General features: G+C 38.3%; 1 protein-coding gene across 1 annotated transcript; it reads left to right on the top strand.

Moving 5' to 3' along the window:
- Positions 1-515: 515 nt before the first annotated feature.
- Positions 516-20,215, top strand: LOC126696968 ((+)-neomenthol dehydrogenase-like). Its single transcript, XM_050393749.1, has 5 exons — positions 516-640; positions 728-974; positions 17,882-17,950; positions 18,638-18,814; positions 19,609-20,215. Exons 1-5 carry the CDS (start codon positions 621-623, stop codon positions 19,987-19,989), a joined length of 894 nt encoding a protein of 297 aa, XP_050249706.1. The 5' UTR covers positions 516-620; the 3' UTR covers positions 19,990-20,215.
- The last annotated feature ends 1,015 nt before the right edge of the window (positions 20,216-21,230 follow it).

Below are 21,230 nucleotides of genomic sequence, written 5' to 3'. Positions count from 1 at the left end.
TCTATTTTTAGTAATAAACGGTATCCAAACAGAACCTTAGTTGGTTCCAATATGATATTTTATTTTGACCTATAAAAAATTAAAATTTTAACAATTATGAAAATATTGTGACAATTTGTTGTATTAATATATATATATATATATATATATATATATATAAACAGGGTCTCATATGTATATAAAAAAAAATTGACTTGGCAGTATTACCAAAAAAAATAAAAATAAAAAGCCAATGAACTATACATATTGAAAAACAAAAAAGTAATGTAGTTAGTACTGTATGTATGGGAAATGTTATGGATGTAATATTTCTTTTTTTACAATATTTTTATTTTTAATTGTGATTGATTTTAATATAATATTTTATTTTAACCTATAAAGAATTAAAATTATAAAAATACTGTGACGATTTATTAATATAAACGGGTCCCATATGTATATAAAAAAAAAAAAATTAGAAGAGAAAAAAGACCCGGCGATGTTACCGAAAAAAAAAAGGAAAAAAAGAACGCCACTATCTTGACAAAACCAAAAAGTAGTGTAGCTACTACCGTAGTAGATATATAGAAGAATTAAGCACAGCTTTCACTATTGCAAAAGTGTCCCAAGTTTCATCATCAATGGCAGAAGCTACAAAGAAGTACTTTGCTTCTTCTTTCATGGTGTTTTCGCAGTAGTGCCATGACACAGTGTTTTATTTATACTTTTCTTTTTCTTTTTTTCTCAGGTACGCAGTTGTTACAGGGGCCAATAAGGGGATTGGCTTCGAAATATGCAGGAAGCTGGCCTCAAATGGGATCGTGGTGGTTCTAACTGCTAGAGATGAGAAAAAAGGCCTTGAAGCTGTTGAAAAGCTGAGAGAGTTTGGGCTGTCTGACCACGTTGTATTTTATCAGCTTGATGTGGCGGATCCTGCTAATATAGCTTCCTTTGCAGATTTCATTAAAACCAAATATGGGAGGCTCGATATATTGGTACTTTTGAAATGTTTCTGGTGGTTTAACTAGCCATTTGAATTACTGTTTGGAAACCGAGATTCTTCTTCTTATTATTATTATTTTTTATGTATGTTATTAACATGCATGCTATATTTTGAGTCAACTGGATGTAATTTACTCTTTAATCTACAAAATTTTGTCTTTTATGCATAGTTTTTGAAAGTTCAAAAACGTGTACAAAAATACTTTTGAACGTTTAGACCCTCAAATTCCAACTAAACCAACACAAGCAATATGTCAAACAACTAGTGTGCGGAAACTTAACATATGCTATAATATGAAATTGGTTATAAACTATCTAAGCCATAACAAAATAAAATCCACAGCAGATAATATAAAGGCAAAGATAGAGAGGAAGGAAGATGCAAACACAAAGACAACACGCGATGTGTTATCGAAGAGGAAACCGAAGTCCTCGGCGAAAAACCTCTCCGCCGCCCTCCAAGCGGTAATCAATCCACTAGAAAATACAGTTAAGATACAAGGACAGCAATAGACCCTCCAAGCCTAATCTACCCAGTGCACCTAAGCCCTCCAAGCTTCTTACTCCAACGAGGTTGCGCCGAACCTTTTTCTTTTCTAGCTTTCCGGATTCCGCTACTAGACCGTAGCATCAACCAATGAATATTGGCTCCTTCCTAACTGCTTCCCAGAACTCCAAACGACCGTCTCACAGAGATGATGATGGTGAGAACCAGGTTTGGTATAATGCCTCTCAAGGATTTAACAATGGAGAGGAAGAGAGTTGAGGAATATGATGAGACTCTAAGGTAGGGATTGTGTGTGAAACAATCTTGTTTTTCTTTAGGGTTTGTCTCTCAAAATTCTCTCTGGAAGCTCTCTTTCAATCGTGGGTTAAAGGGGTATTTATACTGGAGTGGAGAGGAATGTGAAACTTCAGGTTTTAGCAAAACAGGGGTGGCTCGCGACTTGACCTCGCGGCTTGACCAAGTCGCGAGATCCAGTCGCGAGTTAACCGTATGGCCAGTTGTCCTGTTTTGTCCTGTAGTGCTCCAGCTAGCATGACTGTTCATCTTCCAGCATGCTTGGCACGTGTGCATCTTCTGGCGGCTTGCAGCCGCGAGTCCACCCGCGAGTCCCAGCCGCGACTCTTTGTTTTCTTGCACACTCTTGAGCAATCTTCACTCTATCTCACTCACTACCCTTACAACAAACCCACCTAGATACAGGGTTACTAAATGCTGAATTACAAGCAAATTTGGCACGGAATAAAGCCAATTAGATGGTTGAATAAATTCAACCTTACAATCTCCCCCTTTGGCTATTCCGTGACAAAACCCTAAAACAGACTCTAGACTTAACATGTGAGTTGGGAACAGTTGAACAAAACTCACTCACACCTAACTCTAGAAGCTATGAAGCACTTGAATCATATGAACACAATACTCCTGAAACACAACAATACACCATGATCATTGTAAGCAGAAAATTATAAATGCATATGAAACAGGCAAAATGTGATCAAGCAAAGATGGAGTTAATAAACAAACCATGGCTTGATCAACCAAGAGAACACCACAAGGTAGTGATCACAGTGCTCATTCACACTTGGAATGAACACATGGACATACAAGTTAACAAGCACAAGGCAAGACACTTGTATGCTCAACACTCAACCAATGCATAGCACACAAGGCATATGCATCTAGGAACAATCCTACAAGGGCACAAGAGTGACAGTACATTTAGATCAAAGTACTGATTTCAACATAGCATAAAGGCTGCACTTAAGCAAGGTACATACCATAAAGCCTACAAACTATGCATAAAACAATAACCCTAAAAGCTTACAAAAGCACATTGGTACAAACACATTATATTGAATAAAAACTTAAACAATATAAACTAAAAGTGCTTAAAATTTCTCCCCTTCAAAGTGATGAGAAGCTGTGATGCACTTGGAACATATATACTTGTAACCTGAAACACTTGCACAAAACACATTAGACCCTCAAGGTAAAGCAAGTAATAAAAGGACAAGTATAATGTAACAAGTAAATTACAATCAAGTAAACATGATGTGAAACATGTGAGCAACTTGATCATACACCAAAACAGTCATATAGAAATGACTACAATGATCACATAGCAAAGCAAATGATCATACGAACATGCATTCAAAGAAGCACAATAGCATAGGGATATATGCATGTCCAAAGCACAAACATGATGTAATGAGAACAACAAAGCATAACTCAAAGCACCATAAAGCCAACAAGAAAACAAACAGAACAAAGTTTTCTAGATAACACAATGTCTTCTCCCCCTTGATATATGCATCTCCACTATGGAAAAACTCTCCCCCTACAAATGTGCACGAGAAATAGAATTTCTCCCCCTAAGGATGTGCACAAGAGTCATAACAAGAGTCATATAGAAATGACAAAACACTCCGGTATACTCTCTAGAGTCTCTAGAGTATACTCTCCCCCTTTTTGTCAGGAATAGACAAAGGGTCAAGAAGAAAAAAAAGGCAAGAGATGAATGAACAAACAATGATAATGATGCATGAGGGGTGCAAGATGAATGAGAAAATGAAGCTCAAACTTAAGACAAAGTAGCATGCTACAAAGCATACGGTAAACATGACATGCTAGGATGAAGAAATAAGGTAAAGTCCAATGCATGATAAGGGTAGCAAAGGTGTGTGCAAGAGGTGGCCAAGTGCATGCATGACCAATGCATGAAAAATGCACATGTGGGGCAAAGTGTGTTAAAATACACAACCAATGAACCAAACATGTTCCTAATGAGGAAACATGAGAAACCCCAAAGTTTGGTACTCATCGGAGTCCAAACAAGCAAGAAAATGTTTAAGAGGCATTTTATCAAACACCTGGCATGCACACTATGAACAATAATGTGAAACAATGCATGAACATCATGAAATCAACCCTTAATACATGTTCTTTCTGCCACAAGGAGCCAACATCCAATGCATATCAACAAAAGAAACCAATCCCATAAAGAAATTTGACAAAAATTAAGTTTTCCCAACCCCAATGATAAAAATCCCAACCAAGAGTACAAAACTCTCCAAAACATAATCCAAGGATCAAAAATAATGAAAAGAATTTATAATTACCTTAGAAATGTTAATGGAATGAAAAACCATTCAAATTGGTTGGATTTTGATGTAAAAATATTGAAAGAGGGGTTTTAGAGAGGATGGGAGAGGTTTAAAACAAGTTTCCCACAAAAAGCCCTTTAAAAAGCTGTTTCTGGGCGTTTCGCGACTGGGCGAGTCGCGAGGTTCAGTCGCGAGCAAGCCACGAGCCACGAGTTTCAGCCTCGAAAATTTTCGCGAGTCGCGAGTGAGCCGCGAGCAAGCCGCGAGTAAGTCGCCAAAAGCTTCTGGGTGAGCTCACGACTGGGGTTTCGCGACTGGCGAGTCGCCAGCTGAGCCGCGAAAAACTCTGACACCTGTTTTTCGAAACAAAACATGTTTAAACAATGAAAAACAAAGTAAACACTAAACATGAACTCTAAGAGTGATAAAAATCACTTCCAAAAACATATAAAATGATCAAAAATCTTTTTGGATTGAACCATATATGATTGAGCACACACACATCACATTTAGACAAGTACAATCTAACAAATGAATAAGACATTCATTGAACATTAGGCATGTGTATTGTGTGTGTGTATCAAATGTGGAATAGTCCTTAGTCTAGAGTGAAGTTTCAATGATCAATTCAATCAAGTCATACACAACTAGTGCTAAGTCAAGTGGTCTATCTCAATTATAGAAATGAACATATATGACCTCCCACAAGAAAATGATTACATATGATGAAGCTTTTCATTTAGCTTCTTTATAATTCATAACATTTGATCATTTTGAATCTAAACATCTCATTTTGAGATCGATGCCTGAAATTTGTGATATTTCAATTTGACGAACAAGCCTTTGGCTTTTTGGGCATCATACAATTTCATTTAAGTTGCTTTCCCTTTTTCCTTGTCGAATACTAGTATTTGCGACGGCTTTTGCAGCTCATTATCTCTTTTCATTTTGAGATTTACATTTATTGAGCTCTTTAAGCAATAAAAATAAAAGAGTGGGAAGAGATATAAGCACAAATCTACGCAAGTATCAAAACCAACATGACTATTGACTAATCATTCATGACAAGCTTGAAGATCGATTTACAACAATCACACAAAGATGTCAAGATTTTTCCCACAAAGATATGTAAGGTTGAATTTATTCAACCATCTAATTGGCTTTATTCCGTGCCAAATTTGCTTGTAATTCAGCATTTAGTAACCCTGTATTTAGGTGGGATTGTTGTAAGGGTAGTGAGTGAGATAGAGTGAAGATTGCTCAAGAGTGTGCAAGAAAACAGAGTGTCGCGGCTGGGACTCGCGGGTGGACTCGCGGCTGCAAGTCGCCAGAAGCTGCACACGTGCCAAGCATGCTGGAAGATGAACAGTCATGCTAGCTAGAGCACTACAGGACAAAACAGGACAACTGGCCATACGGTTAACTCGCGACTGGATCTCGCGACTTGGTCAAGCCGCGAGCCACCCCTGTTTTGGAAAAACCTGACATTTCACATTCCTCTTCACTCCAGTATAAATACCCTTTTAACCCACGATTGAAAGAGAGCTTCCAGAGAGAATTTTGAGAGAGAAATCCTAAAGAAAAACAAGATTGTTTCACACACAATCCCTACCTTAGAGTCTCATCAAATTCCCTCACTCTCTTCCTCTCCATTGTTAAATCCTTCAGAGGCATTATACCAAACCTGGTTCTCACCATTATCATTTCTGTGAGACAGTCGTTTGGAGTTCTGGGAAGCAGTTAGGAAGGAGTCAATCTACATTGGTTGATGCTACGGTCTAGTAGCGGAATCCGGAAAGCTAGAAAAGAAAAAGGTTCGGCGCAACCTCGTTGGAGCAAGAAGCTTGGAGGGCTTAGGTGCACTGGGTAGATTAGGCTTGGAGGGTCTATTGCTGTCCTTGTATCCCAACTGTATTTTCTAGTGGATTGATTACCGCTTGGAGGGCGGCGGAGAGGTTTTTCGCCGAAGTCTTCGGTTTCCTCTTCGATAACACATCGGGTGTTATCTTTGTGTTTGCATCTTCCTTCCTCTCTATCTCTGCCTTTACATTATCTGCTGTGGTTTATTTTGTTATGGCTTAGATAGTTGTTTAACCAATTTCATATTATAGCATATGTTAAGTTTCCGCACACTTGTTGTTTGACATATTGCTTGTGTTGGTTAAGTTGGTTTTTGGGGGTCTAAACGTTCAAAAGTGTTTTTGTACACGTTTTTAAACTTTCAATTGGTATCAGAGCGGGTACACTGCTGTTGGTTTTATCACCTCAGTGTGATCCTAGACCCCTGAGTTGTGGTTGTTGTTTTCGTTTATACCATGCTGAATTGTAGCTCAAGTGTTTGTGAAAATGTCTCTATGCATATGTCTGAAAGGTGTCTTACTGATGATCTTGTAGAGTTATTAATAACTAAGAAACATGCTAGAGTTTTTGTTCACATGCTGAAATATCTTGAGAATCAGAATCTTGTCTTACACAGTAGCATATCTGAATCAAAATCATTGATTAAGAAATATAAAAGAAAGAATAGAATGTTGTGTGAGATGATTGAGAATCTGAAAATGAAAAATCAATCTAAAAGTAGCATGAAACCTGATGATGAGTTTGTGTTTGAAGGTCAAGATTGTCTGTCACATGTGAACCTATTTGTGCATACCTCATTAAAGGTGTTTAATGCATGTTTGTGGTATCTTGATAGTGGGTGTTCTCGCCATATGACAGGGGATAAGTCACTGTTTAAGTCACTCAAAGAAAAGGTGGGTGACTATGTGACCTTTGGGGATGGAAGCCATGCTCAAGTCCTAGGCAAAGGAACCATTGAGATACCCGGTTTGCCTCTGTTGAAAGATGTGCTGTTCATAAAAGGGCTGAAGGCAAATTTGCTGAGCATCACTCAAATTTGTGATGACGACTTCCTGGTACAATTCTCCAAGAAAGGATGTTTGATCATCAATAAAGAGGGGATTCAGGTTTTGGAAGGAAATCAGACTACGGATAATTGTTATGGAATAGTTCCCACGGCACCAATATCGTGTAGAAGTGCTCGGGTGGATATGTTGGAGCTGTGGCATCACAGATTTGGGCATGCCAACTTCAAACAAGTAGCAAAAGTCTCCAAACTTGAAGCAGTCGAGGGACTTCCTAAGTTTGGAAAAGTAAAGAAGACCATTTGTGGTGCATGTCAAATGGGGAAGCAAACTAAGGCAAGTCATCACAAGGTAAATGTGATAGCCACCTCTCGTTGTTTGGAGTTACTTCATGTTGATCTGATGGGGCCCACCAGAACTGAAAGCCTAGGGGGAAAAAGATATATTATGGTCATTGTGGACGACTACTCAAGATACACTTGGGTTGAATTCCTTAGAGAAAAATCAGAAGCTTGTGAGAGGCTGGAGATTCTGTGCAAGAAATTACAAAATGAAAAGGGGATTCCAATAGCCAAAGTTAGAAGTGATCATGGGAGAGAATTTGAGAATGCAAGATTCGAGTCCTTCTGTGAGAAGAATGGTATTAAAAGAGAGTTTTCAGCTCCCAAAACTCCACAACAAAATGGAGTGGTAGAGAGAAAAAATCGTGTGATTCAGGAGATGGCAAGAGTCATGTTGCTTAACAAGCAAATACCTCAAAAATTTTGGGGAGAAGCTGTCAACACCTCGTGTCACATTGGCAATAGGATTTTCTTTCGAGTTGGTACAAAGAAGACTGCATATGAGATATGGAATGAGAAGAAGCCTAAAGTGAAGTATTTCCGGGTATTTTGAAGTAAATGTTATATCTTAAATGATCGAGAGAATCTTGGGAAGTTTGATGCAAGAAGTGATGAGGGTATTTTTCTTGGCTACTCTACTACAAGTCGAGCATATAGAGTGTTTAACAAGAGAACAAAGACTGTGATGGAATCCATAAATGTCAAGATTGATGATGCCTTACCTAAGGTGGAAATGGTTGATGATGTAGAAGGGCCGAGCACCGAAGAGCCTGATGTTGAGGTAGAAGCTTTGGATATAGAAGGTGAAGAACCTATACCAGAAGTAGAATCGACTCCCATCAACCCAAGAAGGGAAACGAGATCGATGTCTAGAACTTCAAGCCCTCTTACTCCTCCAGAAGTTCATCCTCCTATCTCTCGTAGTGATGAAGTTTCCACTTCAAAAAGGCCATCCTCAAGAATTATCAAGAATCATCCGGAAAGTAATATCATAGGATCACTTGATGACGGTCTTCGCCTCAGGAAAGGAAATATTCTGCTAGCCAATCATGTAACATATCACTGTTATCTTGCACAGTTTGAACCAAAAAGGGTTGAAGAGGCTCTTCAAGATGAGAATTGGGTTGAGTCAATGCATGAAGAGCTGAATCAATTTGTGAGGAATGACGTGTGGGAACTTGCTCCACGGCCTGAGAACGTTCATGTTATAGGCACAAAGTGGATTTTTAAAAACAAAACTGATGAAGATGGAGAGATAATTCGAAACAAGTCTCAGTTGGTGGCTCAAGGATACACACAAGTAGAAGGGGTGGATTTTGATGAATCATTTGCTCCGGTGGCAAGACTCAAATCCATTCGAATCCTCATGTCCATTGCGTGCACTTTGAAGTTCAAACTTTACCAAATGGATGTTAAGTGTGCTTTTCTGAATGGATATCTAAATGAAGAGGTTTTTGTTGAGCAACCAAAAGGATTTGAGGATCCTCATTTTCCAGATCATGTATTAAGATTGAAGAAAGCACTATATGGTTTAAAACAAGCGCCTAGAGCCTGGTACGATCGTCTTACACATTATCTTCTGGATAGAGGTTTCAAGAGAGGGTACGCCGATCAAACTCTATTTGTCAAAAATGATGAAGATTATCTCCTTGTGGCACAAGTCTATGTTGATGACATAGTGTTTGGAGCAACTATCGAAGATCGTGCTACTGAATTTTCTGAGGAGATGAAGAAGGAGTTTGAGATGAGCATGGTGGGGGAGCTCACATTCTTTTTGGGTCTTCAAGTCAAACAACAGAAGGAGGGTATATTTGTATCTCAAGAGAAGTATGCCAGAAATATTGTCAAGAAGTTTGGCCTAAACTCCAAAAAACATGCCTCCACTCCCATGAGCTCTTCCACTAAACTGAATGTGGATTCATCAGGAGTTGAAGTAAGTCCTACATTGTATAGGAGCATCATAGGAAGTTTGCTTTACCTTACAGCAAGTAGACCGGACATTGCTTTCAGTGTGGGCGTTTGTGCCAGGTACCAAGCTAATCCGAAGGAATCTCATCTGACTGCTGCTAAGCGAATCATTCGATATGTGAATGGTACTGCAAACTATGGTCTGTGGTATTCAAAAGACTCAAATGCGTGTCTTGCTGGGTATTCGGATGCTGACTGGGCTGGCAGTGTAGACGATCGGAAAAGCACTTCAGGCGGCTGTTTTTATCTTGGTAACAATCTTGTTTCGTGGATGAGCAAGAAGCAGAATTCAGTGTCTCTATCTACTGCAGAAGCAGAATACATCGCTGCTGGAAGTTGCTGCACTCAGCTTCTTTGGATGAAGAAATTACTTCATGACTATGGAATTCCTCAAGAAACGATGTGTGTCTTCTGTGACAACACCAGTGCCATCAATCTTTCCAAAAATCCTGTTCAGCATTCAAAATCCAAACACATAGAGATACATTACCATTTCATTCGGGATTTGGTAGAGGAAAGAGTTGTGTGTCTTGAGTTCATACACACCGACAATCAAAAGGCGGATATCTTCACCAAGCCTCTCGATGGTCCACGGTTTGAATCACTCCGTAAGACCATTGGTGTCGGTACAATTCCTTGACTCTCTTATGTGTTGTGTGCTTCACTTTTTTATAATTTGATAAATCTGTCTGTGTTGGGGCACACATTTTTTTTTTTGCAACATGTTTCTTGTTTGTTTGTTCTTTTCTGTATACTGCTGGTTATTTTTGTGTTTATTCAATCATTTTTGTTTCTTGTGTCAAAAATCCAAAAATCACATAAAAATTAGAAAATCAAAAAGCTTGATTGACTTTGTTGAGTTTTGTCTCAAAACTTGTTTTGCCTTGTACCTTTGTGCTAATGGCTTTGTGCATTTTCGAGCATTGCTTGTTTTCATGCACTCATATCACTGTGGGAAAAATCTTGAAATCTATGTGATTGTTGTAAATAAATCTTCAACCTTGTCATGAATGATTAGTGAATGGTTATGTTGATCTTGAGACATGCATAGACTTGTGTCTATATATCTTCCCACTTTTTATTTATGTTTTGCTAAAAAGAGCTCACCAAATGTAAATCTCCAAATGAAAAGAGATATTGAGCTGCAAAAGTCTGTCGCACATTCTAGTATTTGACTAGGAAAAAGGGTAAGCGACCTTATATTAAAAGTGAAATTTCATTCAAAAAGGCCAAAGGCCTGTTCTTCAAAGAAAAATGTTATCTATCCCTCTCACAATGAGAGATGATTGCCTCAATAGATCAAAAATATCAAATGTTATGATTGCTAGTGGAGTCAAATGAAAAGCTCCAAGTTATGTTATCAAGATGTGTGGGAGGTCATATATTCACATTTCTATAATTGAGATTGGTCACATGATCTAGTGCTAATTGTGTATGCCTTGGTTGAATTGATCATTGAAGCTTCACATTAGACAAAGGACTATCTCATTGATGATATCCACACACAACACACAAGTTTATGTTCAATAAATGCCATATTCATTTGTGTGATTGTACTTGATAAAATGTGTTTTCACATGCTCAATCTTTGTTAATTCAAGCACAAAAAGATTTTTGAGTGTTTTAGGTGTTTTTGGAAAGTATTTTTATTTGAAAATTCTGAAAATTTCAAAAATACAGTTTTGCCCTGTTTTGGCGGCTCAGTCGCGGGTATATCAAGTCGCGAGCCTCAGTCGCATCTTCGCTGGTCAGTTTTGGCGACTTGTTCGCGAGTGGAAGGTCCAGTCGCGAGATTCACTCAGAGATTTTCGCGGCTCAGCTCGCGACTCACTCACGGGTAGACCTTCCAGTCGCAAAAAACACTTAGAAAATTTTTCAACTTTTTGTTCTTTAGTGTTTTGGCGGCTTACTCTGGCGACTTTTGGGCGACTCGTTCCAGTCGCGAAAATCGCGTGTTTTGGATAAACAGGGGCAGTTTTTAAACTTTTCATTTTTCCCTCGATCTTTTTGTGACTGTTCATTGTCTTTCTCATTTGCTCTTACCCTGTATCACCGTGCCTCCATTTTTGATCTCCCTTACTTGTCTCTTTTCAGCTCAAAGTCGTCGCCTAACAGGTATGGTTTTCTGTCCCGCACTCTATTTTACTTGTTCTTTTGGTTTTCCCTCTGGCTATTTCACATTTGTTTGTGATTTTGTGATGGGTTTTTAGCTCAACTATTATTCTTTGTTCTAGCTTCGCTTGAGTGCTTATGTTTCTGTGTTTGAGCTTATTCATGTTGGCGGTTGTGCTCTTTATCCTGTGCTTAGCTAGGGTTAGCTATTTTTGTCTGATCTGCTGTTGTTATCATGTTTCACTTTGATCCTGTGTGGTATCTTGTTGATGTGATGTTGATTTTGGTCCTTTTTCAGTTGATTATGTGGTTATATTTGATCTCTCTATACTGTGTAGTTCTAATTTGGGCCTTTGGTGTCCCTCATTGCTACTTTCTGACCATACTCATCCAGCTGTTAGGGTTTCTTCATTGTTCCTAAATTTTCACTAACCCACTGCTGATATAGTCTGTTGGATTGTGTTCTGTCATTTCCCTTGTTTATAATACAGACTGGTCATGTCTCCATTCAAAAAGGCTGCTGTGAAAGGAGGTTCTTCCAAAGGGAAGGAACCCGTAATTGATGTTGATGAAGACACACCTCTCCCAAAAGTGACTCGCTCTTCATCACAGCGATTCGATCCCAATAAGTTCAGATCATATTCAGCCTATCAGTCATATGAGAATTTTTTTCTTCATGCCACACCATTACTAGAGAGAGCTGTGGATCTGCCCTCACTTCATAACACTGACATTCCGATATGTTTTGCTCACAAGGATTGGAATTACCTTCTCTCTGATCCGGATATCGTGTATGAAGAGTTGGTTAAAGAATTTTATGCTAACGCAATTGTGGAAGGAGATGAACTTAAGTGCTGGGTTCGGCAAAGGAGCTTTTCTGTCTCTCCTACATACCTAGCGGAAATTCTTCACATCAACAGACCCATTTTTCGTCATTCACCAGTCTATGATGATCTATGTCCTGATGAGGAGTTTCTCAAACAAAGTCTTGGTCAAGACTTGGAGTTCTCACCAAATGGCAAATCCATCAGTGTTTCCTCCCTTTCTCCGAAACTGCGAGTGCTTACAATTGTGATGTTTCACAATTTGTACCCTTTATCAAGTACTGGGTATATGAATCTCAGACGTGCTTTGTTCCTTCATGATCTAATCTCTGATGAAGAAATCGACATTTGTGCTCATATCTTTCATGTTCTGCGCAAAACGGTTCTTCGAAGTGAGTCTCGGATATGCATTCCTTTCTGCAGTCTCATTTCACGGATCTTGAAGCTCAAGGGAATTTATCCAACGGCTGATGAGTCTCCTATTCCCAAACCAAGTCCAATCAATATGCGTACATACAATACAAGTGTTGGACATAGTCGGAAGAGAGCCAAACCAGAATCTTCTGCATCTCACAATGACTCTCAGTTCAGCACTCTCTCCCTCGATGAGAAACTTGATCGCATTGTCTCCTCTGTCTACGAATTGAATACCAAGATGTCTGGACTCACTGCTTCTCTACACCATCAAAGCAACCGCTGGGATATGAAGTTTACTTCTCTTCAAACTCAATTGGATCAAATTCAGAGGAAGCTAGAAGAGGATGACTAGCCTATTCCATGACAAAAAGGGGGAGTGATAGGCATAATCAGAGGGGGAGGATATTACCCTAAGGGGGAGTGTCACTATCTAAGGGGGAGTGTCTTTAATTTTTTTTGTTTCTTTCTTCTCTTTAAGTTGATATATTGTGTTTTGTAAAACTGTTATTCAGGTATTTTGTTGGTTTGTACCCATGTGCTTTTGTAAGCTTTTAGGGTTATTGTTTTATGCATAGTTTGTAGGCTTTATGGTATGTACCTTGCTTAAGTGCAGCCTTTATGCTATGTTGAAATCAGTACTTTAATCTAAATGTTCTGCATTTTGGTTTATGTACTGTCACTCTTGTGCCCTTGTAGGATTGTTCCTAGATGCATATGCCATGTGTGCTATGCATTGGTTGAGTGTTGAGCATACAAGTGTCTTGCCTTGTGCTTGTTAACTTGTATGTCCTTGTGTTCATTCCAAGTGTGAATGAGCACTGTGATCACTACCTTGTGGTGTTCACTTGGTTGATCAAGCCATGATTTGTTTATTAACTCCATCTTTGCTTGATCTCATATTGCCTGTTTCATATGCATTTATAATTTTCTGCTTACAATGATCATGGTGTATTGTTGTGTTTCAGGAGTTTATGTTCATATGATTCAAGTGCTTCTCAGCTTCTAGAGTTAGGTGTGAGTGAGTTTTGTTCAACTGTTCCCAACTCACATGTTAAGTCTAGAGTCTGTTTTAGGGTTTTGTCACGGAATAGCCAAAGGGGGAGATTGTAAGGTTGAATTTATTCAACCATCTAATTGGCTTTATTTCGTGCCAAATTTGCTTGTAATTCAGCATTTAGTAACCCTGTATTTAGGTGGGATTGTTGTAAGGGTAGTGAGTGAGATAGAGTGAAGATTGCTCAAGAGTGTGCAAGAAAACAGAGTGTCGCGGCTGGGACTCGCGGGTGAACTCGCGGCTGCAAGTCGCCAGAAGCTGCACACGTGCCAAGCATGCTGGAAGATGAACAGTCATGCTAGCTGGAGCACTACAGGACAAAACAGGACAACTGGCCATACGGTTAACTCGCGACTGGATCTCGCGACTTGGTCAAGCCGCGAGGTCAAGCCGCGAGCCACCCCTGTTTTGGAAAAACCTGACGTTTCACATTCCTCTTCACTCCAGTATAAATACCCTTTTAACCCACGATTGAAAGAGAGCTTCCAGAGAGAATTTTGAGAGAGAAACCCTAAAGAAAAACAAGATTGTTTCACACACAATCCCTACCTTAGAGTCTCATCAAATTCCCTCACTCTTTTCCTCTCCATTGTTAAATCCTTAAGAGGCATTATACCAAACCTGGTTCTCACCATTATCATCTCTGTGAGACAGTCGTTTGGAGTTCTGGGAAGCAGTTAGGAAGGAGCCAATCTACATTGGTTGATACTACGGTCTAGTAGCGGAATCCGGAAAGCTAGAAAAGAAAAAGGTTCGGCGCAACCTCGTTGGAGCAAGAAGCTTGGAGGGCTTAGGTGCACTGGGTAGATTAGGCTTGGAGGGTCTATTGCTGTCCTTGTATCCCTACTGTATTTTCTAGTGGATTGATTACCGCTTGGAGGGCGGCGGAGAGGTTTTTCGCCGAGGTCTTCGGTTTCCTCTTCGATAACACATCGGGTGTTATCTTTGTGTTTGCATCTTCCTTCCTCTCTATCTCTGCCTTTACATTATCTGCTGTGGTTTATTTTGTTATGGCTTAGATAGTTGTTTAACCAATTTCATATTATAGCATATGTTAAGTTTCCGTACACTTGTTGTTTGACATATTGCTTGTGTTGGTTAAGTTGGTTTTTGGGGGTCTAAACGTTCAAAAGTGTTTTTGTACACGTTTTTGAACTTTCAAGATACAAGTGCAAAAATAACAAGCTAAGCTCGAAAATGCACAAAGCCTTTTGTACAAAGGTACAAGGCCAAACTCACATGTGATATGTGCTCAAACAAATACGATCAAACTTTTTGAATTTTTCACTTTTTATGTGGTTTTGGATTTTTACTCACACAAAATAGAAACATAAAAGTAAGATCAAAAACGAAACAATGCATACAAATAAATGCAAGATGCACAAAATGCATGAAGATATGACATTTAATGCATGAAGGGTCCTACAAAGATCGAAAGAATTAGATCAAGGACCAAAAGAGCAAAAGCTCAACCATAGGAACCCTTCCTCATCCAAACGGAACGATTGTTTGGAATGAGTGTCTCAAGAGAAGCGAGACGAGAGTTGGAAGAATGAGAACCGGAGATGCACATAGTCAAGGAGTTAAGAGCATTAAACATTTTCTTTAACAACATGCTATTTTCACTCAAATCCAGTTTACTCTTTTTAGCACAACTTCCAAAAAGCTCAAGTTTCTCTTTTCTTTTGATTCTCTTAAGAGCTTGAAACTTAGAGCAATGAGGTCTTAGATGACCAAAGGCACCACAATGGTGACAAACAATGCGTTTAGGTCCACTAGGCTTTTTGGGAATGGATCTAGCAACATGGTTTTGTTCCCTCTTCAACTTATGACATTGAGGTCTTATATGACCAATCACACCACAATGGTGGCAAGTTGGAACAAACTTAGATCCATCCAAAGCCTTAGGTTGAGACCTAAACGAAGGTTTTGACTTAACAGCCTTTCTCTCCACCTTTTGATTTCTTTTATGTGGAGGAATGTACACCGATTCGTCCTTTAAGGTAGAACACACACTAGGCACAAAATCGGGTACCACAACATGATTGCAACAAATATTATCATCCATTTTATCAATGGGTTCAGCAATCAAACACTTGGCATGCATCTTAAGAGATTCATTTTCACATTTAAGATCATCAACAAGTTTGTTAGACAAAACAAATTTAGCATCCAAGTCCATATTCAAACATTCAAACTCTTTCAACTTTTCAAGAGAAATTTCAGCAAGTTTTTTATATTTCTCAACCAATTCGTTGGATTCATTGAGCTTAGCAATCAAATCATCCTTTTCACAAAATAACTTGCTCGAATTCTTTTGAAACTTCTTAGCATTTTTCTTCAAGAGTTTGTCAACAACACCCATGGATTCAAATAACATGTCATCACACTTATGAGGATTAACACTCATAGAGGCATTTTCACAAACATGTGGCATGTTACATTCATCACCAACCAAATCATGCAAAGAAGCATACAAAGCACAACCCATGGCAAATAAACACAAGGGGTCAAGGATCACACTTAGGTATTTAAACCACAACAAGTGTACCCGCTCTGATACCAATTGAAAGTTCAAAAACGTGTACAAAAACACTTTTGAACGTTTAGACCCCCAAATTCCAACTAAACCAACACAAGCAATATGTCAAACAACTAGTGTGCGGAAACTTAACATATGCTATAATATGAAATTGGTTATAAACTATCTAAGCTATAACAAAATAAAATCCACAGCAGATAATATAAAGACAAAGATAGAGAGGAAGGAAGATGCAAACACAAAGACAACACGCGATGTGTTATCGAAGAGGAAACCGAAGTCCTCGGCGAAAAACCTCTCCGCCGCCCTCCAAGCGGTAATCAATCCACTAGAAAATACAGTTGGGATACAAGGACAGCAATAGACCCTCCAAGCCTAATCTACCCAGTGCACCTAAGCCCTCCAAGCTTCTTGCTCCAACGAGGTTGCGCCGAACCTTTTTCTTTTCTAGCTTCCCGGATTCCGCTACTAGACCGTAGCATCAACCAATGAATATTGGCTCCTTCCTAACTGCTTCCCAGAACTCCAAACGACTGTCTCACAGAGATGATGATGGTGAGAACCAGGTTTGGTATAATGCCTCTCAAGGATTTAACAATGGAGAGGAAGAGAGTTGAGGAATATGATGAGACTCTAAGGTAGGGATTGTATGTGAAACAATCTTGTTTTTCTTTAGGGTTTGTCTCTCAAAATTCTCTCTGGAAGCTCTCTTTCAATCGTGGGTTAAAGGGGTATTTATATTGGAGTGGAGAGGAATGTGAAACGTCAGGTTTTAGCAAAACAGGGGTGGCTCGCGGCTTGACCTCGCGGCTTGACCAAGTCGCGAGATCCAGTCGCGAGTTAACCGTATGGCCAGTTGTCCTGTTTTGTCCTGTAGTGCTCCAGCTAGCATGACTGTTCATCTTCCAGCATGCTTGGCACGTGTGCATCTTCTGGCGGCTTGCAGCCGCGAGTCCACCCGCGAGTCCCAGCCGCGACTCTCTGTTTTCTTGCACACTCTTGAGCAATCTTCACTCTATCTCACTCACTACCCTTACAACAAACCCACCTAGATACAGGGTCACTAAATGCTGAATTACAAGCAAATTTGGCACGGAATAAAGCCAATTAGATGGTTGAATAAATTCAACCTTACAGTTTTAATATACAAAAACATGAAATTTAAGTATTTTATAGATGATATAGTCACTGGCCTTTTGAATCTTCTGAAATTTTGCAAGCATAAAGGGAATAAGAAGAAAATATAATCCGATGGTTATCTATGCATTTATTGTATTGTGTAACATTGCTTAAAGTTACTCTTGAATCAACTCTTTGAATATCCATGACAGAGAAGAGGAAAGAGGGGCAGAAAATATTGGAAATTTTAATACGATAAAAGTGTAGACTGTACAGACTAAACAACAAACACAACCTTGCTTTAAATTGCATAAAAATCTGCACATCAACTCCATCGATGAATTTTCAACAAGAACTAAAGCTTTGTTGTAAATTGCTCTTGTTATAATCCCATCTTATGTACAAATTTTAAAATTTGATGTGATTGGTCAATTATCAATATAATAGAGACTCTCAATAATACTTGCTTCGGGTCATCTTGTTCATGATCCTGTTTTTGGTTTAATTTACAAAATAAAATAAATGATGACAAATCTTAAAATTCTATGCAGGTCAACAACGCCGGGATCGCTGGATCTATAATAGATGGAGATGCTTTAGCTGCTTCAGGTCTTGGTAAGGTAAGTTATGAAAGTATGATATTTTTTCATTGCCAAAAAATAAGAAAAGGGTGAGTGGACTTGGATGTAACTTTGAGAAAGAGTGACTTGATTGTAACTTCAAGATTAGACATTATCTTGTTATAACTCTTGTTGATCATTGTAGTTAATTAATTCCTAACAAAGTAAGAAGGAATCTTATGCCAAATCATTATTATTCAGCCAAAGCCCTCTTGCAAATTGAAAGTAAATAACCTATTAGGTTGTGGGTTCAAATCTAGAAATCAGTCTCTCCAATAAAAATTAGGACTAAAGTTATCTACCAATCACCTTTCTCAAACTCCACAAAAAGGGATTTTGTGCATTAGGTATGACTTTTTTATGATATTGGTCATGTTCTAGAAAGAAAACCCATATAAAACCACACTTGCATCAATTAACTTTGACTAAAGCGGCTTTAGTCAAAGTTACCGTATTTTGTCTGGTAGCTGATTAGCTTTTTCTAATTCCTTGTTGCGCTCCCTATGAAATCTTGCAATGTTTGGCCACAAAATTATGGATGCTTTTACCATAAGTATAGTGTGTTCGGGTCTTCAGACTGGGGTTGGGAAGCTAACTAAGTACTGTTGTTAAGCAACCTGTATCTGCCTACCATTTTCTTTGTACAATTGGCTTGGAAGAGAATGAATTTTCTTCTCATTGATGCAGGAAGGTGTCAATGTGGATTGGAGTAAAATAGCGACAGACACTTATGAGTTAGCTGAAGAGTGCCTCAAAACAAACTACTATGGCGCCAATGGAATGATTGAAGCACTTCTTCCAATCCTCCAGTTGTCCAATTCACCAAGGATTGTTAATGTTTCCGCTTCCATGGGACACTTAGAGGTATGAAACTGCAGATAAAATTTCTGGAACCCTTATTAGAACTTAGAATTAAATTTTATACAAGTTTTGATTTGGTTTTGAAATTTATTACAAGAAAAAGTTCTGGAACGAGCCAACACTAAATCCCAATCAAAAGTAGATGGTTCAACTTATAACTGGCTTAAGAATAGATCCATGTATCATTATTTGTTTCGGTGCCACTTGAAACTTCACCAATTTGAGTCCCATCTAAGTGTTATGTGCTTTTTTTTTTTTAATGGACTGGATAGTGGATACTTATGTAGTTAAGCCATTTGTGGTTTGAGGCAGTTTCATTTCACGATCTAAAAAGTTGAACTTTGCCGTCTTGAGGTTATCTTCGTTGTGCTTCCATAACACATTTCCATCCCAACAGTTAAAAGGTCAAAATAAATCCCATTCTCTCTCTCTCTCTCTCTCTCTCTCTCTCTCTCTCTCTCTCTCTCTCTCTCTCTCTCTCTCTCTCTCTCTCTCTCTCTCTCTCTCTCTCAACACACACACACATTCTGCCATCAAACTCAAATGGCTGCCACTCTGGAACCCAATGGCTGCCACTCTGTTTCTTTGTTGCTAATTAATCACTATTACTGTTTTTTAAGGAAGTTACTTCCTTTCTTTCTTACAAATTGATGGGACTATAAGAAGCACTCCTCTTATTTACTTTCTAAAAGAGGTATAGAGTCTCTTTTCTTCTTCTTCTTCTTCTTCTTTTTTCAAATTAAACTATAATTCATTTTCCCATGAATCAAAAATTAAAGTGTCTCCTGCTGTTTCAGAAAATACCAAATGAATGGGCTAAAGAAGTGTTAGGTAATGCTGAAAGCCTAACAGAAGAAAGAGTAGATGAGGTATTGAATGAATATCTGAAAGATTTTAAAGAGGGTTCCTTGGAAACCAAAGGCTGGCCTAGATATTCGTCTTCTTATATGATTTCAAAAGCAGCTATGAATGCCTACACAAGGATTGTGGCCAAAAAGTACCCATCTTTTCGAGTCAATTGCGTCTGCCCTGGCTATGTCAAGACAGATATAAACTACAACAATGGCTATTTGACGACTGATGAAGGTGCTGAAAGTGTTGTAAAGTTAGCGCTCCTGCCCAACGATGGTCCTTCTGGCCTCTTCTTTTATCGGAATGAAGTGACAACTTTTGATTAAGATTTTTCATTTCTACCACTTCTCAAAAGATATAAATACTAATAAGTCTGTACTTTTCCTAGAATTGTTTACTTTCTATGTTTTGAATCTCTATTTGACAGGCTATTTGAAAGCCAATGTCTAACGTTGATGTCATAAAATGTACGCAAAGAATATGTTTTTTCACTTGGGGTATGTAATATCAATTATATGCTTTTTGTAATGAAAATTTTAAGAATCTTTTGTTTGTTGGTGTGGATGAGTGTGATTCAAACACTTTTGCTCTTTGTTGCTTGTTCCAAATTGGTTAGGAGTGAGTTCACTTATGTGTTTATAAGTAATTGCCCATGTTTTTTAATTTCTTGAAATAGTGGGCTTAGGGCATATACATATAACTCATGAGTGAGTGACAGAGTGAATGGCTTGTCACAATGCATGTGTATGATCCAACAAGTTTTGTTTTGAGCCTTAATTTTTTCTCTTTTTCATCCCGTTAGTGTTCATTGACTATTTGGATTAGCGCGTTTAATGTGCATAGTGACCATTGAACTTTAGCCTATTGGAAACCCACTAGTCTATTTTTTCATTGGCTAATATAACACACTTCTGGACCTCTTTTAGCCCGTTGAACATTTAATATGCATAGTGACCGTTGGGCTTTGGCCCGTTGGAAATCCACTTGTCTATTTTTTTCCTTGTCTAATATTACACACTTTCAGGATTAAATCCTTTAGAATTTATTGGGTACTTTACCACATCATCTTGACCCTTCATTTTGAATTAAATGGTTGGTAGTATGCCATATCATTAATTTATTAATGAAATCCTTAAAATAACAGTGCCACATTAGCAATTAAAAACCACATCTCTTTTATTATATTTTAATTTAGTATTTTACCTATGTTATCTTCTTATAATTTCGGAAGATATTATAAAAACTAACCAATTAAGCATTTAATATATTTAGTATATACTTGTTTTCAATATTTAGCTTTATTTCAAGAAAAATAACTAGTAAACAAAGGAGATGGTGATGAAAAAAAAAAAAAAAAAAAAAGATCAGCTTATTGTTAGCCAACTTTAAGTCGGGTTCGTCGCCATCTCTTTTGATTAATGTTGAGAGTTAAAACTTCTAAACCTCACCTATATTGCTGTGCACACCAATCAGTCAGACAATATCTACTATAAAAATGTTGTCAAAATTTGTGTCCTATGCTTACCAAAAGCAAAAGCCAAAGTAAAATTTTGAACCAATCACTCAG

The sequence above is a fragment of the Quercus robur genome, chromosome 8 (genome assembly GCF_932294415.1).
Source record: "Quercus robur chromosome 8, dhQueRobu3.1, whole genome shotgun sequence".
In the NCBI taxonomy this organism is placed as follows: domain Eukaryota; kingdom Viridiplantae; phylum Streptophyta; class Magnoliopsida; order Fagales; family Fagaceae; genus Quercus; species Quercus robur.
Note: the sequence above shows the minus strand (reverse complement) of the source record. Positions and strands in the feature narration are given on the sequence as shown.